The 24,055-nt window shown below is 35.4% G+C and overlaps 1 protein-coding gene across 7 annotated transcripts in view; it reads right to left on the bottom strand.

The window, feature by feature from the left end:
- LOC117204944 (fasciclin-1) overlaps positions 1-22,933 on the bottom strand; it is a 373,763-nt gene extending 350,830 nt beyond the window's left edge. For 4 of the 7 annotated variants that reach the window (XM_033442870.1, XM_033442871.1, XM_033442872.1 and 1 more), the window contains exon 1: positions 22,336-22,933. In XM_033442870.1, the coding sequence (XP_033298761.1) occupies positions 22,336-22,455 (120 nt within the window). In that variant the 5' untranslated portion in view covers positions 22,456-22,933. The remainder of the gene's footprint in view (positions 1-22,335) is intronic. The other 3 variants (XM_033442875.1, XM_033442874.1, XM_033442876.1) reach the window with 1 other exon arrangement.
- Positions 22,934-24,055: the final 1,122 nt, after the last annotated feature.

Below are 24,055 nucleotides of genomic sequence, written 5' to 3'. Positions count from 1 at the left end.
TAATATAATAACTTTTACCCGCAGTTTATTCAGGATACAAGCCGGATGAGAAATGTTTTATGAGTAAGTTGCTCGAAGTAAGGAAATCGATAACAAGATTGAGTTGGAGAAATTTTATTTCTGTGGAAAGTGCATTTGGAAATCATTCGATGAAGCCTCTCCTCCGTAAATATGATACGTTTCTTCTGGTCCGAATCACGAATTCATAATCGTGAGAAGGTTAAAAATTTCGTGAAAAGATAGCGTAATTTGTAGGTAAAACTTCGTCGTTATAACGTAAAATTCTTAATCCAAATCTACTCGATGAATTACAGCAAAATTATATATATACGTACATTTTAAATACTACATTCTTATATCGTTCTAAAATGATCTTTGCATTTGCAATGAAGGAGAACGACTACTGATACGAGTCGGAAATTGCGTTTTAAATTTTTTAATTCATATTGAATTATTATCATATTTTGAAATCACTGATGCTGAAACCTCTGGTATTAATTTTTACTTATATATTTCATATCTAATAATTATTATTAATAACTGAATCGTTAAACGTTACTATATCAAGATGCAAAATATAAAATATAATAATCACCAAAACGTTATTCGTAACTAGCAATCTTTGCTGGTCGTGCGATTTTCATTTTATGCTGGATAATAACAAATATTGTTAATTCCATTAGTGTTTTAAAATAAGAAGAACAATATACCGAGGTGAAGTTTCGCGCACGAAGAAATTAACGTGATTTGTAACAACGATAACTCTTGAGGGTTGATATAATTACGACCAAAATCATTAATCAAGTATGTCCATTAAATAATCTTAGAAAATTCCTTGCTAAACGTAAGATTTTTTCTGACGTCGCCGCGTTCGTCAACGCGGTGTACATAATATTCGTTATGTAAATTGAAGACAAGTTATGCAGTAGATTACACCCGTATCATGACACACTTTAGTCTAGACTAAATAATTTAGAAATCACCACCACTTCCTATTGCGTGAACATCCCACCCTCGTCGTCGCTTCGCTTTGCTCTGTTTTACGATAACCATATAACGGGTGTCTCGAACTATCATACTTTCCTCAGCTAAACAACTCAATATCATTAATCCACGTCACAGTCTTGTCTACGATAATCAGTGTAATTCTCGTTAGCTCATAATTCCGGAAAAATGGAATGTAAAAGCATTCGTATATTATGGAGCTTCTAGTGTGTCTGAGGAGTAAGCAGAGTATGGTACAGTGTTGTGTCTTTTGAAAGATTGCATATAATGTTTCATCGTTTCATTCATAAAAAAATTATCTTGTCAAAATGTTTGCTTCTTATTTCGAATGTTAGTCAAAGTCTATTAAAAATGGTATAATACGACAAAAAAAATGAAATTAATATATAAAAATCAACGAAAATATAAAAATTTCCACCGAATCATTATCTGTGATTCGTATTTGTAACGTTATAATTTGTATCTGAAAATTAGCCAATTTTGTATGAACTTAACAAATTTGTACTACTTGAACTTTTCGATTTGACTGTAGCAACCAAAGAAGCGAAAAATTCAATGAAAGAAAAGTCAAAGAAAACCTTAGTATACGTAGGTTATGCTACCAGTGGCTGGGAGCCTTTCACCGGAACAAACCAGTCATACTATTGCATCAGGCTTCCCATAATTCCCACATACAGAATATTAATGTCATTCGGGAGCAGGCAATGACGTTAACAGCACTGTCAAACTAGATTTTTCGCGCAAAAGTAAAAGCCGAGTTAGTGGTTATTTCCGAAATTGCCAAAAAATATCCGCGAAGTTTCACTTTTGCGGGCTGCAAAGAGGCGAATAAATCTCGTTCAGGGTATATATGACGTTATGAATTATGCGAAGAGGATAGCATTGAGCGGTAATTGAGGAGGTAATCATGTCTCATCCTCACCCACACCTCGCCAGTACTCTGACACCGTACAACGATAACCCTATGCATAGTTCACACTTCGTTCCTGCCAATTAACGTTCGCGGAAGATATTTTGACCAACGTTAAGGCAGTCAGGTCAGGAAACTGGCCGCGGCTAACGATTCCCAAACATATTCTGTGACTCTCGTAGAAATTTCGCGATAACGTCCGTCGCGTCGCATCGCTGTGAAAAAGTTGAATGAATTCGGTACACAACCCGGGCGAAAATGTGTGTGTACGGTGATATTAAAACAGTAATGAATTTTAATAAAAGTCTTGATGTTATGCGAGCTCGATATACGTGGCATGATATTATACCCGAATTGAGTGAATTTTGTGAAGGTATGTTTGTTCTGTTTGATAAGACAAACTTTATACTAGAAATTGCGCCAATACTGTATGCAATTCTGAATTAGTCAATTTAAATTTTCGCGCCCTTGGGATTGTCTTAAATGGATACTGTTCGTCTCTAACTTCCTGCAATGACGAAGAAAGATATTGGTGGAGATCAGTATCCTTTTGTAAATTTCTTTCCAAATTTCTAAAACACACGATTCCCCGAAGTTTCAAGGATTGAGAGTAATTGTATCGGATCGATTCCAGTTCCTAAAACGATTATGTGAAATCTATAATCTGAATAACTGCTACAACAAACTAAAGTTTCTTAAATTAATTATCTAGATTCATTTTTGTTTCTGTATTCTAAAGTTGATTTACATTGATCTTATAATAATAGAAATCTTCTGTTTCTGATATTTATCATACAAACGAAAAAAAAACGGAATAAATATATATTACAGAAGAATACATATTCTGAAATGCTGAATTTCTCAAATGTAGAACGGTCGTTTTCTAAATATTTATATCAGAACATAGAACAGTGGGGAACAGTTATAGTTCGTAATGTAATGTAATGAAGCGAACGCGACTGTTTTTAAAGAGGTGTAGCAGAGTTTAGAGAATCAGGAAGCAACCAGCAGACCCGTGCTCATTAAAGTAAAACAGAGTTAATTATCTAAATTGTTCGCTCGAGTTTGTTCTTGCCGCCGGAATCCAAGATGTGCGAAGAAATAGACTCGCCTTGCCAATTTTCTTCCCAACTATAACGGAGACAGTTTCACTTTATACACCTTAATCGACGATTAATTCATCCGTATAATTATAATAACGATACTATTGAAATCAAAATATTTCAAATATGTAGCAATTAATTATAACTCGTTAGGATTCTCGTTTCGTACGAAAACAACTGTCCGATTATTTTCTTCACAATGCTCCTCAAAACCCTAGAATACGTTAGTTTCACTGAATAACGCGAAAACAATCATAAATCAAAACAGAGGGGAGACCGTATAGCAAGAAACGTAGCAAATCCCTTCAGAACAGTTCAAATTAATCACAAATTGCCGGCAACGTTATCGTTCCTGAAATCGATCATTCGCGAAACGACCAGACAAGACATATATACTTGCTCCTCGCAGGCAGCGTTCTGTGTATCGAGTAATTATAGCACTTAAACTATCCTGCTGCAGCGAATACCGCGAGATTGAGTCATCGTACAGCCACGTGAAGTCTGCCACTGTGAACGAACTAGTCAAGGCGAGTTCACAATCGTGAAACAAAGAGTAATTCCTCGAAGTAATTTCGTTTTCTCGTCTCGATCGAGTCATCGTGATGTATCATGAATTGAAAATTATGTACATACGTGGGCGGAAAAGAACGAAAAAGAATTACATTTTATAAGGAATTGGTGCAAATGGCTGTTTTAATCCAACAATTATCATATTTTTAAATAGCTGAAAAATATCATTTATTATAGGTTCTGTAAATATATATATTTAATAAGATGGTGTGAAGTTTTTCATGCAAATGTAATGATGTATCAAAGGCTGAAAGGTCCTTGAGGAGGTCCAGGAGGTCTGTTTGAGAAATTATTACGTCCTAAGTATGGATAATCTCGATAACGAGGTAGCTCTCATGTTATGTAGTTAATAACTCGAGGTGATTCGTGTGAAGAGTGAGTAAAAGTCGAAGATAAATTGTAATTTGTTATTCACTTCATATATTGTAGTTCTAGTTCTCGTTATTGTTAGAATTATTTGGTTTAAATAAAAAGAGCCTTTAAAGAATTAATATCGTGTCTTCGAATTTTTTACTTTTTGGTAACATCGTAGTTACGCGTAATTCCTATTGACAATTCATAACCTTTCATAACCTTAATTCATAGCCTTGGGAAAACCTTTGGGAAATTTTAAGGCAGCACAGATGGGTAATTTCCGCGATATACGTAAAATGTCCGTACAAAGATCCATGAATTACGGACCTTGCATGCTTCATAAGGAAATTTATACACACGAGACACCAGAATAAAAATCATAAAAAAAAGTTTGCATAAAATTTCACCGCTTGCAAAAAACAAAAGAAAAGGTACAAAATTTCGGTAAAATCGTCAAAAAATAAAACATTCTCGACTTTTCTCGAAATTTCTATTGAATTTCTATCCGAACTTTACTAATTTCTTCCAAAGTTAATCTTCTAAAATATAATCTGGTAAATATACAAAGCAGTACGAAAACTGTGCTAAAAGAACGTTCGATTGTTAAATCTGATCAAAGAAACAAAAAGGACAAGACAAGGAACAGAATAAAAAATTGAATTAAACAGGATAATTTGAAATTTTTAGCATGCAAGCAGGTGGATTATTGGGATTGGAAAAGAAGCGTGAAGAAGGATCAAGCAGATCCTCGAGAAAGGGACAACCGCGGAGCTGAACATTTAATAAACCACAGTCTGTCTCCGATGTGGTTAACTTTCCTTCTCCCAGGACATTCTCCGGCATCTATATATCCATTGGCTTGGCTTGACGTGGAAATTCATCGTGGTCACTAACTATTCCAAACTACCGCTACTTTCTGCACGCTACTCTAACTATCTTAAACTGTCGACCGAGTAGACTAGCTAGACTGGCGACCGTGAATGCAGTTGAAAGTGTCGGAAGAGATGACAACAGAAAAGTTCTTTGATAAAAGTTACGTCAGCCAGGGAGTCAAAAACACTTTGAATTTAGTGAAATTTATTTTTCGGATTCGCATACCTATGGCATCGTTAACGAGAAATATTGTGGAACTTGGAAATTAAATCGCCGATAAAAAGGGGGAACAAGGATGTTTTTAAAGAAAAAAATTGCGAAGACTGGAACGAAGTGTGTTAATTTTTCATTTGTTATCGAAATTTCTTACCAGTTTCATCGAGACAATTTGCAAATTTCTGTGATTTTTATTTGTTAGAATTTTGTTAACGAAAGGAAGCAATTCGAACTTCTTCGAATTTTGATCGTTATTCGTGATAATCAGATTATGAATATTTATATACTTACATCAGAAAATGGAGAAAAATGAGTACAAGTGCAAAATATCAAAACTAGAAACGTAATAAAACGTATTTTTACTCAAGTATCACTTTCTTGTCATTATCCGTAAAAATATGAATTTTTATAAACATCCACCAGTCTAGTGACGATATGAACGAGGGAGTACATTATTTATTAATTTCATCTAATATCGATACGATCTCTGTAACACACCATGATGATACGAATCAACAGCAATTTTCTATCGATCAAACACGTTAGACAAAAAAGGAAGGAACAAGGAGGAAAATTTATTTTTTACCGGTATATTATTATGAGCTTTTGCATGTTACGATTTAAGCACCCGTAATAACATAATAATGCGTCTAAAACTTATCTCTGTGTAATAACGTACAGGAGCTAATCTCGGAAATTAAATCTTAATTCCAGCGCGCTGAGGTCCTTCGTTGTTGGCTAAAAAGTATTACAAAAGGAAGATTCGGTAGTGATAAAAATATTTACGTTGAAATGATGTCAATTTTGGAAGATTCAGACTCGTTAACGTTGATTCCTCGTCTTATTCTATATATTCACACAGAACAGTACATATCTCGTGAATGTTCTGCTTGCAAAAGCAAACAATTTTCTTACCAAACAACTTTTTTACTGCAGACATTTAATTTCACTTTTTACGCATACGCATAAATAGTAAAGTTTACGTTCGAAAATATGGCATACTCTGCGTGAAATATTTTACGTTCAAGCCACTGCTTCCGCGACTCAGAATTTTTCCCAGCTTTGCATAATACTTGATATAGCTGACCAAGTGCAATAAAATCACACGTGTTTGAAATAAGAAAAATGTTTGATTAGCAAGAGAACGATAATAAAACGCTGAAACGCGATTTTATTTGATCTCTTGTACTCCGCAGAATCCTCTAATTGAACGTTATTCCTAAGACGAACCTAAGAACAGTACTCAACGTCTCGAAGTGGCTGGATATAATACGAACACAGATCGTAATCCAGCTACACCATGTAATCTCACTTCGTAACGACTATCCATAACAACGGTATATACAAAACGACGATTGGATATCGCGAGGTGAGGACAGAATTTCAAACCGTGGACAATGGTTTCAAGTTTGTCCACCCCCGACTTCAGAGCAACGCAAGGTTAACTGACCGATGTGTCAATTTGTTTTTTCATTGCCATGAGATGAAGCCGGATATTTAAATAAACTGGTCGCGTTTTTGAATTCGATTCATACACGAGGATCTCTACAGTCAAACGACTGAAAAATTGATGCTTCCAAATCGTTCCCGACGCAACGGTTTGCTCTATTGCATTTACATCTTCGGTTCGCAACGTTTATCACTCAACAGAGGGTACAAAAAAAAAAGTGGGAAAAGTAGAATTGGAAAAATAGAAGACAAAAAGTCGTCCTTGTTATACTACCATTCGTAAGTATTCAGGTATTTCGGTTGATTTATACAGATTGATGGTAAATTAGCATCACATGCGGATAGTTACCACTTAGCAAATTGTCTTTAATTGTTTCATTTATATTTTCCAACTGTTACTGCCGAAAGAATAAAGAGCAATTTATGAATAGCGGAGTTTGTAATATAATCTTCTATTTACAATTAAACAGGAAGACACAAATGATCGGCATTAATTTTTGTAATATAATGTAAAGAGATATGCCTTTAATCTATCTCTTCGTATAATTTATCTACTGATTATCAAAACGCAATACGCTTCTGAGAATCAACGAAAGTCAAATCGGAACATTTGAAAATACTGTTTCGTGATAAACTTCCATTAACAGATACTTCGATAGGGCGAAAAAATAATTGCCGGCGCTTTTTCTTTTTAGACTAATTATGAAAATAAGCATAGCAAACAGCTTTATTCTGCTGTACGATTTTGTACGGGTTTCTGTTACCATAGTAACGACATTCTTGCAGCGTATCTCTCGCTGCCAATTTCACATTGTGCATTCAGGATGTTTTACGACCCGAGTCTTTAACTCCTACTTTTGACATTCCGAATTTCCTTGACATCGCTCTACGGCGAAATTGTCTTCGTTCGAACGTGCTCGTTATACCCGGGTACAATCGAAACGCAAGGAGTGCTGACGTCGTTGAAAGCACGCTTCGGCTGCAGTCTTACGTCCTTCGAAATAAAATCATGGAATTGAAGCGGTTAATTATACGAGCGGTGCACTGTCTTCACTCCCCGAAAGCGGGTTTAAATTGAAATGTGTCTACAGAATACAAAAGGGAGAGGCTGGGGTTCGCGAGTATTCGTAAGAAAACTCAATTCGCCAGAGTGGAACGGTGCGCGGCTAGCCGCGCCTCTGTCACGCGAATTTACGAATTCTGCTTCTGTGTCGCGAAACTTTACGACCGTACGAACATTCAAGGAGTAAGTCGCTCCTTAATTCCGAGCTCTAAGCTGGCGAGGCTCGTGTACGCGAGCCCACAAATTTTACCAATTACATCTGTCTCAGAGAAATGGACATAAGTTTCGAATTAATTTCTTTCGAAAGAAAAAAGAAAAGATTACGAGTTTAAACTTTAAAATAAACGACGAGAATACAAATTACGTTGCAACTGAATATGTTTAAAACATCATGTTTAACCGTTTACCATACTATTATGTTAGTAGCTACTGTTATTTAATAATCCACCGTCTGAAGAATTGAAATTAAAGTTAAAATGTAAATTAAACTTCGTACATCTTCCCTTTATCGAACTGTAACTACAATCCTAAATAAACCAAATGATTACGATGATTTTGGAAATACGGCGAGAGAAAGAGTTTTCACAATGTTCAAAGTCGTGATTGCACACATAACTAAAATTAATTCGTCCTCGTTACCTTTTTTTTTTTTTGTAGCTCTATAATTGAAAGAGTTTCTTATCAAGAATCGTGTCAGCTAGCAGATCAAACTTATTTCCCCCGATCTTTCATCTCCTTTAAACCTCCTTTTTTCTTTACTATTCGTTAATTACGATTTGGATAATTTAAAACCAGGTTTAAACTGCGTAAAATTAAACCAGCATCGAGAATTTCAATAAAAATGCAAAGACTTTAAGTTGCGACCTCGTTCTATGAAATCACGAATGGCACGATTAAAGCCAAGTCGAGAGGAAAAAGGATCAAAGGATTGAATCTTTATGCTACACGCATTTAAGCATTGAATCACTCTCATTGGTATTCTCGAGAGTATATTCCAGCCACCGGCGTATCTTCAAGGACAAAACCAAGTCATAATTAATCTCGCTTTTTACAGAAATCTCGGATAAAGTACCTATCCTCGATATTCCACGATTTATTCACACTCGTGAACTTCTAACGATTCTCGAACCTCGAAGGATGGGTGTCGCTTCAAAAGACGTCGCTTCAGGGTCGCACGTTTATAAACACGCCTTAAAGTGGGATTCCCTATATGCGTCAGACGCATTTATACAGACATGGTAGAGATTCATGTTTCATGGTAGAGAAAAAAAAGAAATACGAAGCGCTCAGTATCTCTTGATAGGTTCGTCTGTCATTTTTATTTTGTCAACGCCAATAAATAAATAAATAAAATCAAGCAAGTAAAAAGGGATAAATATATATACTAGCTCACGAAACTAATTAAACACTTGCTAATTAACCCATGTCAAAAGACGACATACAATTCGCGAGTTCTTTCTGTGAAGCCTACGATATTTTTATCGAATTAAGAATGTATCATATTTTTGTATATCATTCAAATATACATAGCTTGCGAAGCTACTTAACGACCATTGATAGTGATTTTCTTCACGTCTGTGAAGTATAGAAATTTAAATATAAGTTGAAACCGATCACTGCTGATAACTTTCGGGAAATATTCTGGAGCATGGAAAATTTCTTCAGTGGGAAGATATAACTTGGTAGTGGATTTACTCGACAATTATACGTATATTTCGTCAACCGAAACTGGGATCCACTGCTTCAGTGGTGGTCTCTGCGACTACTCGATTCTCATTTACACTGCAATTACTGCTTTCTCACTTTCTACGAAGTTCCTACAACGATTCCCTGACTTGTTGAAGCCATACCTTATCGTAAAACGACTGCCAGAACTGGACTACGACTCTAGAAAAGGATTCAAAAGATTTAGTCTCTGCATAGTGCAAATATTATTACTACGGTCAGTCATCCTTGAAAGATGTGAAATCTCGTACATAGAGATAAGACCATAACAGAGATACGTAAGTGACGCGACGTATCAAGAATCCGTACGACACCGATGAGAACGAAACGAGAATTCGTACGGTGTACAGACGTCGTTCCCGATGGGTTAATCACGATAGTCGAGTCTCAAAACGGTGTTTATGGTATTTCAAGATGTTTCGTACAACACGCACAATACATTCATAAAAAGTAGCTATGTCTACCTACTTATGTAGTTTGAATAGTTTCGTGAACCTATGTAAGTATGTAAGTACCTACTGCATCCATAGGCTCGCGTCTGATATTCATATTTGATCGAGCAATAAATTTGTTCGTTTTTCATTTATGTGTACCTACGTTTCAAAGATGTTATGAGAATTGCTCCTTAGATAGATTTTATGTAGAAATAATAACCTGCCATTTTAAGAAAATATGAATGTACTTATGACACAACCTAGTAGAAAATTCCGCTTTCGATTACAGACAAAGGATAGGAACAGAACGTAATCGCTAATTATTCATGAGAAAGGAAGAAATTGGGTTCGTGTGACGAAGTTACATGAATTCCATTCAGAACTAGTGGCATAGTCTGTGTATGCCGCTCATCCGGTATGCGCTCGGTACACTCCGTTACGTGCCCAGCACCAACCAGGTTATAATACGCGTCGATGTAAATTATATAAGTGAAACGCGCGATACGGCCGGGTTTACCGTCTCCTGGAACACCGTCACAATGCGTTGCCGTGATATAATGGGCATACCGTGCGATTTCTGGAACACCAAAGTTTGTGGCTCGCTTTTTGGCGCTGGAATATTCATGGTCGGTGAATCTGTGCCGACCTTTATCAACGTCCTAGTCTGGTCCGTGAGGGACCTATCGACCAATTCCGGAGAAAAACCGTTGCTCAAAAATATCCGAACATTTGTTCTGTCCTCTTTAGCTCAAATATTCTATCTAGCATTTTTTCCTTATATCTTTTCCTCACTGTAATGTCATTTTCCATTATTTCAATTTAACATTGATTCGAACGGTATAATAACAGCGATGAAAGTATGTTGGAGATTGCAATCAATAATTGTCAGAAACTTGCCAGATATTTGAAGTAAAGGAATTACGATAAATTACTTTGGTTATTTAAAAATTAATGCAAGTGAAATATATGTTCGATGGAATATTGATATCGATGCACTGAGCATAATTGAACACCACGATCTACTGAAACGTACCAATACTATTAATGTTGGCATACACAACATAACCAACCTATTACCACGACCTTTGATGCGTCTAAGATCGATACACATTACTAGCTATCACTAGTATGTATCGCTACACATATTCTACGCATCGTGATTGGACGAGGGAAACATATTCCTGAGATGATGAACCGCAGAACCTGAACAATATTTAAGAATTGACTTGTGGAACGTTATTACTCCCTGTGGAACGTTATTCTCATTGCAATTTCATGGAACGATTTCTACCTTTATCCATCGATCATATTAACAGATTCATAGGGCAATGATAATTTCTTAAAGTTATTATGTACGATGTAACATGAAATTCCTACGAAAGTTAACTTAATTATTTACGAACCTTTGCACCGAAAATTTAGAAAAATTCTTTTCGCGCAATTTAATCTGTTTATATTAACGATAATCATTTTTTTTTCTTAGTTGACCTGATCTGTATGGAACATAACCTTTATTACTGAAATAAATTAGGAATGAAATCTGAAATAATTGATGGGAACGAAAAAAATTGGATGTTACTATAGTAGAAGAAAAAATGAATATTACATCATTCAAAAATATTATATATAAATTTTGTTATCAAACGCTAGAAGACAAAAGTGTAATTTCGTTTAAACGTAACAGTTACAATTACTTTCTGACTCTATTCTTATTATTCTTATTACATACGGAATGTTACGCACTGGTAATACTCATTCGTCTACAAATCTAATTTCTAAAACCATACACGTTATATAGATATAAAAAAAGTAACATAAAATTTTGAGGTATAAATAAAATAAATGTACCTATATACTAGAAAACTCCTTCTAGTCAGCTCCTGTATTGTACAATCCTACACTATTGCGAGTATTCAATAAACTCGAGTCTCAAAAGTATAGTTCTTAACATATACCCTATTACGTACACTTGCGCAACATCAGCATACTGTGGAAATTGCAAAAATCAGAAAGATTACTCAAATACCTTACAGAAATGGATTTCGTATAATTTTCTATCGGATTTTCTTCTAATATCATAGCACATATATAAAATCAAATAATAATAAGTATAATCTAAGAGAAAATTTGTATCTTGTTAACTTGTGGCATTCATTACGTCTTTTATTACAGCTTCTTCAACCCGTTTAACATTATTATATATTTTATATTAAATTGTACATCGGTTTCGAAATTTAGAATAACGAAACGAATCTGTATCAACAACATTACACAAATAACCTAAGAAACAAGCAATCAATTCGTAGCAAGTGACTTCTACGGCTTACAGCACCTTACTACAGCATTACATTTTACACTAAATCAAGGCGTAAATCCGTTACTATAATATTTGAAGACACAAATTTATACTTTCCGACAATTATTGTAGTAAGTTCTCTGCAGTAAGATAGATTACGTATGATATAATTCTATTCTAAAATACAAGTTTATTAATATTAAGGCATAGAAATAGCGAATGTTCGTTCTCATTAAACTAATTTTAAGTTAAAATTTCCAAACTTAAGTTTGTCTCAGAAACTTTTCACTTATATCACCTAGCGTATTTCTTGACTCATTTTATTAGTCCTTGCTAAATCCACGAACTGCAAATACCTTCTTCTAAGAAACAAACGAACCGTATGCGACATACAAACCTCAAGCGTCTAAAAAAAAAAAAAAAAAAAAGAAGAAGCAATATAAAATTCAACGAAACACCTGATTGAAATCGCGTCAAAGGACGTGTTTTACAAAGAATAGCAAGAAGGAAATCGACAAAGGCGGCTTCCACTTGTACCCAACCTGGCCGCGCCATGCTAAGTTCCGGCAAGCGATACTACTCCCGCAACTGGAAATTGTCTGGTCTTCTTCTCTCATTGTTAATTCCCTGTTCGCGCCGTAAAAGCAACGCTTTCGTACACACGGCGACTTTTCTCTCAGCTAAAAGGGAAATCCCCCGAGGCCTTGGGGACACGGAGTGGTGAAAACGAGGGAAGGACGCAGCAGAAGTTGTCACCAGGAAAATTTCTCGATGGAACGAAATAAAGAAACGAATTCGACCTGTGTGTACACTATCGTTCGTAAATATCCGAATATTTCGGTCGATTCGTAGCAGCAATACAGGAAAGTCAGTAAAATATATCAATTAATGAAAAACTAACAGCAACACATCACTAGATTGTGGATTTTTTATTTATGAGAAATTTAATTGTGAAAAAATACGCAGAATGCATATAATTTTCGAAGATGCGTAAAATATCTAAAATATAGTGCTTGTTATAGTATTTAACAAATAAAATAATCGTCTACCTAGGTTTGACTATTTCAAACATATTTGCATATTTGCACAAATGTTGCATTAGCTTATTCGAAAAGTTCGTAAGGAAATTACAAATAAATTTAACATTCTGTTAAATGGCATATACGTTGTATCTTTGCATGGTACTTTTCCAAAAATCGTTTATGCTAAATATTTCCTAGCCTCTACGTATATATCTACAGATTTGCCTCGTGCTTAACCAATCGTGATAGTCGAATCTCATTAGAATGCTAATGGGATTTCGAAATGTTTCGCAATGTATTCATAAAACGTTTCTACACAGGTGTTGGTATACTTTCGCGAGTTACTGTACTCGATATGGCGCACAGAAAGGGGTGAATAAAATAGAAAAAATTGAAAGACGAAGGTGGAGAAGAAATGGTAAGAAGAAAGAAAGGGAGAAAAGGAAGAAAAGGGAGAAAAGGGAGAACAGACTCGGAAAATTCTCCGACGCCTTTTCGCTAACGCGGCACAAGGCACTGATCTTTATGGGTTTCCATATTTTACGAGAAATACAAGCGTAGTTTCTTCGGGTGGCCCGAGGCGCCTACGCGACGTATTGTTCCGGTTTCTATGAAACGTCGCTACGCTATCGGCTCGATTCCGAACATACAAGGGATGGATCGTGGAAGAAACGCGTTTATGATACTTCGAACCACTCAATCCGGATGCTCGACGGATCGATAGGATCCACTTCTTTGACTATCCGTTTGTAATGGACGATTCTTGCTACGGTATATAAGGCGATATACGGAGTTTGTTTTACACAAACGTGAAAGTCAAACTTCTCGACAGGATGATCGAAGGGAGAAGTTTCCGTTTGTAACAGATAATCGAGACGATGGAGTCTTTGTCACTGAATAATTGGTATACAGATCCTCGAACGTACGTAAAGCACACTTTCGTCAAGAAGTGTTAAGATACTTGCTGGTTTCGCATGAAATGCGATAATTAGCCTGATTTATTAGGTGAAAATGTTGTATTCGTGCAAAATAATTATATGGAACACAGGACAAAGATTTGTAGAAATGTTAATAGAATCGTGTGAAGGAATGCACAGAATAATGTGAATAGGATTATAATCCTAGTAACTGTAAGAGTAGCGAAGATATCCAAACAAATTTTGTAGAATTCTTTCAGAATGCAAATGGTTAATTAAAGACAAATGAATGGAAGATTTCGTTAAAATCTACCAATAAAGATTATAACTTCGAATATATGTACAACCGTAAAAAAAGAAAAATTCCAATAAGCATCTCATTTAGCAAGCAAAGATAGCGATACTTAATCGAAAAATTGTTTTTTTACTCATTTCATTTCCGACACATTTACCCTATATTACGAAGGAACGAACAACAAATATTTAAATTAAAAAAATTCCAATCATAAAGTGCACACAGTACAAAGGTACAAGTAGAAAAATCCTGTACCATCAATTTACCAACCTGCGTTTATAATCTTTCATACATCTCATTGTCAGTGATATTGTCCGTGATATCTTGCCTCATTCGACACGACGTATCGTGGACAAATGTTTAGCTGCAAAAGGGTTGCAACCTTTTAGCGTGGGAGAGCACAAAGTATTCGTGGCGATGAACACGCGCGAATGCACTGCGTTCGCAATAAGGGAACGGCTGCAAATTCCATTTAAACAGAGGGCAGGAGGGGGTTCAATGTTTGCAAGCTGCGGAGCTTATTGTATCTATCGGTCTACCAACACTGACGACGCAATAGCACACGTACGAGGTATTTGGCGTGAATATAGTCAAAGTGGAAACACGTTTTCTCGTTACGAAGCGACCTCATGAGAAAGACTTCTTTCTCAAACGATATATCGCGGCGTAATGCTTGTATCGTGCGCATAAAAGCACGCCTAGTACACAGCGGGACGTAGCGCATTGTTTCGTCTCAGCACGAACCGCTTGTTAAAGTTAAAAATATCCGGCGGAGGCGCGCAACGAGAAGAGAACCGAAGAGAGGATCGTCCGGAGGAGAGAATGAGAGACCATACCGACTGGCAGTGTTCGTTCACCTCAAGTCATCGTTCGACCACTCTCGATTCGCTCCAGCCGAAGGCCGTTCATGCGAATTCCGCTACTTCCCTTGGTAAAATATTTGCCTTAATTTCGAGCGTCGGCGGCGCTCTGGAGAAACGAATCGAACCCAGTTACAGGTCTTGGGTGCACGCAAATGCTGCGCCAAGTCGACGTGCAAACAGATGAAGGAACACCTGATGCGCGGTACGCTTCTCACGGAGATACTACAAATCGAGAACCTTATGAGCTGCTGCGAGTTTATGGTCTGACGCGTTCTCGAGCAAATGGGTGAAGATCTGGCTAATTAAGTTATTCTTGTCTTTCGAGTTTATTAAGTAATTTTGGAAACTTTTAGTCCTATATTGTGATTCTTATGACACGATCAAGTTGCGGATTTTAATGTGTTCAAAGGAAATTTAAATGAACGGTAAAAACGTATGTGCCGTGGCTGCAAAAAGTATTTTTGCATATTATTTATTATAGGTAGATTGTGGATATTCATATAGATATTTATGAGGATTTTAAAAAACGTACAGGATGCACATAACATGGAAAAATGTACGGAATATTTAAAGCATTTAGATATTTAATGGAGTTGAGTAGAACAAATCTCTATTTTTAACCATAAAATGTTTTAAAGTATATCAAAAGGAAAATCATATTGTTTGACGAACAGATTAATATTTCTCTCAATATTGATCAATGAAATTTCAATACCTAATCCGGTAAACGTATCTGTATTTTTTAGAGACACTGAAAATCTAATCTCTAGTTAGAAGCATACAACGTGTTCCATTGGTAAAAGAGAAAAAAAATAAAATTCCAGGAATCCCATAGACGAACATACGGTCCGCCTCCGGGACGAAACGACTTCTAGCTATGGATAAGTTTCTTACGTTTCAGAACTCTGAGGACCATCTGTTGCTCAACTTAAAAATGACATCCGGTGCCATGATTCCTTCCCCAGCTATTCCCTCATTCTACCAATTGTAATAACACTTCGCCATCGAATTATTTAGGTCATTGACTATACGATACCAAAGACAGGAAAATCTGTTTATGATAAATATTGAATGTTTAAAATTGTTTTTGATATCGCATTGATCAAACAAGAGAAAGAATTGCAATAACAGAAAAATGAATATTAACGGAAATGAACTGCGATGATTTTGTATTCTATGTGTCATTACAATAATTTGAAAAAGTAATACATTGAGAAATATTGGAAATAGAAATGTAATTTTCAGGTTTTTATAACACAAATATACAGTTTTCAATGAACTTTAAAATATTGCTACAGAAGATAATCTGACAACTGTGACTAATTAAGTCATTTAATTGATTGCAGAACAAATTTTGTGAATTGGTTTGTATCTGTTATTTGGAGTCACCTTGCAGTCAAAAATTATGTTTTATGCTAATTTTGCAGCTTTCATTTCATTGAGACACGCGTGTCATTGGAAAAAATTTATTGTTCGTGGTTGCTGAAACGATCATATTACAGTAATGACACCATATACCGAGTGTATCATTGATGATACGGAACAGATATCAGTATGATTAATATCAAACCAAAAACAAATATTAAATTATCTAACTTCCTGATGTTTCAAAATACCATTTAAATTCAAAAAACGAATCCGAATGTTTGTTTAACGTTATCAAGGATTGAAAATTTTGAACCTGGATTTGTTTGAAATATTTCATTCAAATTAAAATTCAATTCAATTCATTCCTCGATTTGTAATATTATCAATATTGTACTTGCTATAAATAACAATAACTGTCTATACGCAAAATGAAATTGCTCATGAAAAAAGAAAACCTGTTCACCAAATATTACACACGCATATAAATAAAATAATATTTCATAAAATATTTTGATTGTATATATACTTATCACGTTTACCCCATAAATAACCGACATGAAGAAAAAAAAAATCGGCAGAAAATTTTCGATACAGGTTACAGATTCAAATTCCCCCGTCCGAAATCTCATATCCGGAATAATTACTTCCCACGCGTTTTTCTTTTTTAATTCCGAAAGATAATATTTATTCACATTTCCTGTTCGTTCCTCCGGAATTTATCATATGCACATACACTCATAACCGACAAGAAGAGGGCTCAACTGCTTCCCAACAGGAAAAACAGGGGAATCATTGGCGCGTAATGGCGTTAATGTTAAACAGAATCTTCAAAGGCCAACAGCAACAGAAATTACTTTATCATTCTGAATTAATTATTTGAATTAGTTTCACGTTAAACAGGTTTCAAAGAAAACAGCATCTTCTTCATACTTATATTAGGTTGTCCGAATAGTGTCTTTCTTTTACAGACACATCTTTACAACAACGCATCTTTATACAAACATGAAACCTAATCTGTCACACGTTGTGATCTTTATTTTGATAGAACAAAATGGATCATACGTAATTCGATAAAATAATATAAAACGGAAAATGTTGTGCATCCATTATTTTCTTATAAAACGAAAGAAACTTTTCGGACGACCTAATAAGAATGGAATTTGGCAAAAATGTAATTTCGTTGAAACGCAACAGTTACAATGGAAACTCTCATAAGAAAAATGATCCCTGTTTGTGTTTGTCTGCATTACAAGACTCGATTCTCGTGACGTTGGTAAAATTTGAAACAACTCGGAAAATGTATATAGGAGTTACAAGATATTTACCACAAACATGTATTTACACTAAAAAATCAGCATACAGCTAGAATAGTTTGCTCAAGTATAATAATACCCAAGCGTTAAAGAGATAATCTCATTGAATATTGAGATTTATTAATACAGCGAATAATAAACTGTTCAAATACTGCGATGTATATACTTTCAATAAATATTTTATAACTTTTATACACATTTTCAAATGCGTTTCAAATTTTAATAATACGAGCGAGATAAGTGCGGTAATTGTGTCTCGTTACGGCGCTAATGAAATTTCAAAATGTTTTGTTACATGTTAAACATATATGTTTGCGTAATATGTTTGTTATATGTTGTAATATGTTGATAAAAAGTTTCTACAAGTATTCAAATACCCTATTACGTATGCATATTTGTGCAACACCGGTATACCTATAGAGAAACGAGGAAGTCATTGGAGCGTAATGGCGTTAATATCAAACAGAATCTTCGAAGGCCAACATGGTCGTTATCATGAACGAACGTGTATTGTACACACAAGCGTAACCAATCTACCTGTTTGCACCTGGCTGCCATCGACATGAATGGAACTTAGCGGGACTTAACGTAGGCATTGTACGAAAAAAAGTGAAAGGCAAGGCCACTTGCTGGCAGAAGCTGAGCCTTGGTGATGAAAAGAGAATGAGAGAGTGGAGGACGGAAACTGAGAACGGCTTTGACATTGGCAATGACCGTTTCAGTTACGCGGTTGACCGTGTAGCACCACGACTTTCCAGGGAAGAACAGGTGAAATGGAACAGCGCAGCGCGAGGAATTCATGCGTTCCCGATACTCCAAACGAACGAAACAATAGACGAATTAGACGCTTATGACAGCGATGGAGACTATTGTTAATCCGTGTCACATCAAAACCATTGTACATTATATCGACATGTGTAATCTGATTTCACATGCTATATTCTCTATTACATGGCACTCTATTTTGCAGCTACGAACGCAAATGTAAATATATACAATATATATGTACGTATGTATCATGGCTAAATGTGATTTTGTACGGCTTACGATTTCGTATTGCTTTAAACAATGAACCGCGATGTAATAGGATAATTTGCAATTTATACGATAATTTGTAATTTATAGGGCAATCTCGTACGAAAAATTGAGAATATGTGAAATTTTATAAAATGTAATTTTCAACATATACGAAAGAGTATAATAACTTTAATAAAAATATCCCTTGTATTTTATCCAAAGCTTGTTTTCTCGCTCATAGGAGTTACAGTCTACTGGGCAAATACGGCACATACGTATAAGATTTTTCTGAAAATACGAGAAGTTGAAGGGAAATAGAAATTGATCCCGAGTTAGCTTTCGTTGCAGACGTGATCGAGATAGTCGAATAAAATATTCTTGTGGAAAGTAGTGAATGAAAGGGTTGTACGTGTAAAGAAGGCCATTATCCTTCATGTTTAAAAAACGTAGAATCGAATTAATTGCATCTTCTATTAATAGGTATAACGTAATCTGTGAATGAATATTAGGAAATATATCATCAAAAGTAATGTACATCGTGTTACTATGTTATATATGTGTTATGTAAATAATGTATTGGACAGCAATTATACAAACTAATAACATAATATTAGTCCTCTAGTTAACATTCTTATTGATATCTTTAGTGTCTGCATAAATTATTCAAAATTGATCCATTTTCTCTTGAAAGTTTCTTCATTGATTTTAAACTATATTTGCTGATATAGCTTAAAGCATATCGTGTAATATTACCTCGAAAATTTATTATACCTCGGGATCACAGAAAACGATGAACTCACATTTATACTCATAATTTAATATATTTCAGTAATGAAATATATTTTTACACTAAATGTTTTCCAAAATATCATTCAATTCCCCCAGTTCACGTATAAATTCATTTTACGAAATCTAAATTTATAATTCCAATTTATAATTTTTCTACAAATTTTTATGAAAAGATCGAATAAAGTGTATTTATTGTACTTTACACGAATAAACTCGATTTTAGAGCCGCAAATCAATGTCAGAAACCTCTAGATTCGAGCAAACAAGCGTCGTGTCGTGGGACAAAATTAAAAGCTGTACGTTCCACGACCGCGAAAAGGTTAAAAGCCGGACCGAATCATATTTCTCGGTGATAAAAAGAATCGTGGAAGTTCGGTGCCGAGCATGGAATGAAATAAAAGCTGTGAAAATCGAGTTCGGGGACCAGCGGCAGCAAGTAGTTTGTTGAATCGATCGAAGTGAAAACTAGCCCCAAGCGAAAACGTCCTGACGATTTTTGTCGCAGCAACAAGTTGGTGGGTGGGATCCATTCGGCCTGCCTTCGAAGCTGGATACGCATTATTGTAATATTCAGTGAGATGAATTCAAAGCCGCCAAAGGAATCTCCGGGGGATTTAATGTAGATCAGTCCATTTAACTAAACGTGAAACGCGATCCGTGGAAGACTGGGCGCCTCCGGTTATAGAACTCACCTTTTTAAACGAGATCGCGTGAAAAATTGACTCGATCGTCGAGTGAATAATATCGAACGATTCGTGAAATAAAATTTCTAGAAAATTTCTTCCGGTTTTTAAAGATATTTTAGACGAAAAGCGAGAAAAATATGATGCATTGTTTTTTGTAAAATTTATTAATAAATTTAATTGGAAATGGGACAACTTTGTGTGTTTAGTGTGATTTTTTGATAAAATTTAACAACAGTATAAGGGTATTGTCAAACTTCCACAGTCGACTGAAAATTGAATATTTTAAAGAAATTCAGAGGGTTTTTGCAGAAAAGCAAGAAAAATATTATGCAGTAATAGAAGGGGGTACGTATGATGATTTTTTAATATAATTTAGAAATAATATATAAAACTTTGCCTGTATCTCTCAAAATCTACATTATTCGCGGAAAATTAAATATTTTAGTAAAATATTCGCTTTTGATGAAGATTTGCAGAAAAGGTTTGTCCACTGATGCAGTAATTGTTTTACGTAGTCGTTACATTTCCCCTAAATTCACAAAAATTTTTCAAATTCTTTATATAGTTTGAAGAACCTCATGTTTCACTAATTTTCAATCCTTAAAATAATGCTCCTACTATTTGCATTGAAAATAATAAAACATATGGTTGTAACATAGACTTATCTTGTTTTTATATCTGCATACTGCATAGTATATCGATATAAATAAGAACAGAACGAATTTATGTTGTCAATCTACACGGAACATGAAGAACAATGAAATAAAGATAATAAAAATGTTAAACAAATATATGAACTAGTACAGAAGTATCTAACGCAAAAAATTGGGCAATTTAACAAATTTATTTAATATCTAAAAAAAACATCCGGAAACACCGAAACCCTTCTACGGAAATATTCATCTAATCAAGTACGCGAACAATTGCTCCACTAAAAAGTGAATAATCTCGCGGAATTAATCTCTCGCTATCTTGAACGAGAAAAGATTGACAATTTATTCACACAAAAAAACTTTTGTAATAGCAAATTTTCTCTTTTATCGGCTAATTATACTTCCCTTGTGTAATCTAAGGTGTGGGAACGCTGCAAGAAAAAAAGAATCGAGTCGATGGACGCAAAGAAAAGAGTCGAGTGACTCTCGATTTTATGTCAGCCAGCCTCTTTTATTGCGTCATTAATTAACAGAATGATGTGAGATGGTGCGTAAACCTCGCCATAAAGGTTAGCACACGGAGAAGGCCCTAAAATTAAATGATTCACTCGTGTCGACAAAAAACCTATTAGAGTTTCTATTGGTAATTTGACGGTGACATAAAAATAAGTTCCGAACGTGATAATACCACTTAACACTAAAATCCACGTAGAGTCTCATACGATTTTGTTATGAAACGTAACTCAATTTTACATAATACTAAGCAGATAAATTAATCCAAATAATATATTAATATATATTAATATGTTAGTTATTATATAAATTAATAACAGTTATATTAATATAGCTTTTATGAAAATTCTTCGCTAATTCAAATATATTTAGAGTTCAAAATTAAACTGTTTCACCATTCGAAGTTTTTCGTCCTCCATTATACATTTTAAAACTACTTTACGGAAGAAAACACGATATCATGAAAGACTCGATCATAACCTCTGCTAACAAGGTTAACCATGCAAATTAAAAGTAACCTTCATGGACCGATTGAATGCGTCAGAAACGTGCAACATATTTTATTTCGTCGTATTTAATTTCATTCGGGATTCTCACGAATACAGAATATACTGTGTTATCTTGTTACAGTAGACAATACTTGACACTACGCAAGGTCGCAAGTCTTTCAATTGTTACGAACTAATGAACAAGAAGTACCCATCTGTGGTATATTTATTTACTTCGTTTACGCGTGAAACGACTCTATGTGTTGAAGTAAATATATATTTTGCCAAAACACGAATGTCGAAGGACACATAACACGTTCGAATAGAGAAACAACGCGCAACGAAACACATTTAATTCCAAACGAATGCGTAGTACGCGTGAGAGAGACGGACAAAACGTAAAAAATTCTTACCTGGGACAAGTCGGAGTCGTCGCGAATCTTGGCATCCATGGTTACAGTGGCGATGATTCCGGTCGCAGAGACGATCAGGATAATCACCGCGGTGAACAGATAGTTGCCAGTTGACGACATAGTTCCCCGTGAAATGTTCACTGAACCGAACAAAGAATGTCACACCCGAAATTCACCAATCCACTATACGAGACGGTAATTTCGTACTGACGACACAGTGAGAATAAACGAACGCAAGAACGATTGAAGAGGATCACGGGTCGATATACGCGCTCCTCCGGCACAACGACGTCGTCGATAGGTCGAGAGCGCGATCGAGACTGTTTTGAAAGTCAGCGACCCAACGGTCGCACGGCACGCGCACTGTCCGATGCACGCGCGTTATTTGAAATAAAGAAGATGCTTACGTGCTCCGTCGACCACGAAACGACAGGCTCGTGGAAACCGAACGACGAGATCGCTCGGTGTCACGAGAAATCAAGGATCAACGCACAAGATGAGTCACGAGAGAAGCGAACGTACCGACTGACTCTCTACACTCTTTTCGTAGGACGTGTCAACGATACGGAGGATGGCGCGGAACTGCGCCCTCTCCATGCCTGGACCCCCGTAACCCCCACCACACCACCGAAACGAGTCTTCGGTATACCGTACTGTCGTCTCCCCTCCGTCGCGGCCGACTTTCCCCCTCCCTAGCGCCATTCGCGTTGCCCGTACAGTTCGCCGCGACACACATTAAAACACACCCGCATCGCGATCCGAACTCGTGAGTAGGCAACGGTCATTCAATTCTCTCTTTCGCAAGTAGTTTCTGGCCACGATTTATTCCAAGTCATATTTTCCGTATAAATATTGGAAATAATATGGATTCGACGTTTGATAAATAACGTGTTCCGATGAGATTGATTGAAACGAACGAGCGAACAGCGGGACAAAGTGATTTATTCGAAAGAACGATTCGATGCTCAGATATTGAATGTATGTTTCCGCGGAATGAGATTCGAACGGTCAATGAACAATTACAAGGGTTTATAAAAATTTCGTTTCTGTTGTAAGTTTTATTGAGACTTTGTGAAAAACATTTTACGTTTGCTACAATTTTGTGAATTTGACGAGATAATTGTATCAGGTAAATTGTAAAATGTAGTTTTTTTATTATAGAAGTGACACTTTTTTTTTAAATAAAAACTTGTCCCGCGTTATAGTTGTTTTAGTTGTTATATGTATATATGTTATATATCCCTTGTTATAGTTGTAGAAGTTAAGCTGGAATTTGTCGAGCCAGTACGTACTACCATTTCGTACCAAATTGTAATGAATGTTCGTAATTATATTTGTAATGAATACTACAAAATTCCGATGACTTAATTGTTACTATTAATTGAAAGGAAATAATGAAACATGTAAAATAAAATACATTCATGAGAATATAAGTTATAAATCGTTGAGGATATTGACGAAATATTATTTTTTTCTTTATTCGCAACATTTTCCTACGAAAATAATTGAACTTGACTGATATTGTAAATATACTCATTAAATTATATATCTCTCTCAGAATTTATTAAACAATGTTACTCTTTCACAACAAGTAGATAATATTAAAACGTATTTAATAATTGTACCAGAAACATCGTTGTACTAAAATTGTAAGATTAAAAAGAAATGTAAGAATTCAATTTAACTTGGAAATTGCAACTGTATGCTCAATACAAATTTC

The sequence above is a fragment of the Bombus bifarius genome, unplaced genomic scaffold (genome assembly GCF_011952205.1).
Source record: "Bombus bifarius isolate JDL3187 unplaced genomic scaffold, Bbif_JDL3187 scf7180000007984, whole genome shotgun sequence".
NCBI classification, from domain to species: domain Eukaryota; kingdom Metazoa; phylum Arthropoda; class Insecta; order Hymenoptera; family Apidae; genus Bombus; species Bombus bifarius.
The sequence above is the reverse complement of the archived record's forward strand: the minus strand, read 5'-3'. Positions and strand labels throughout refer to the sequence as shown.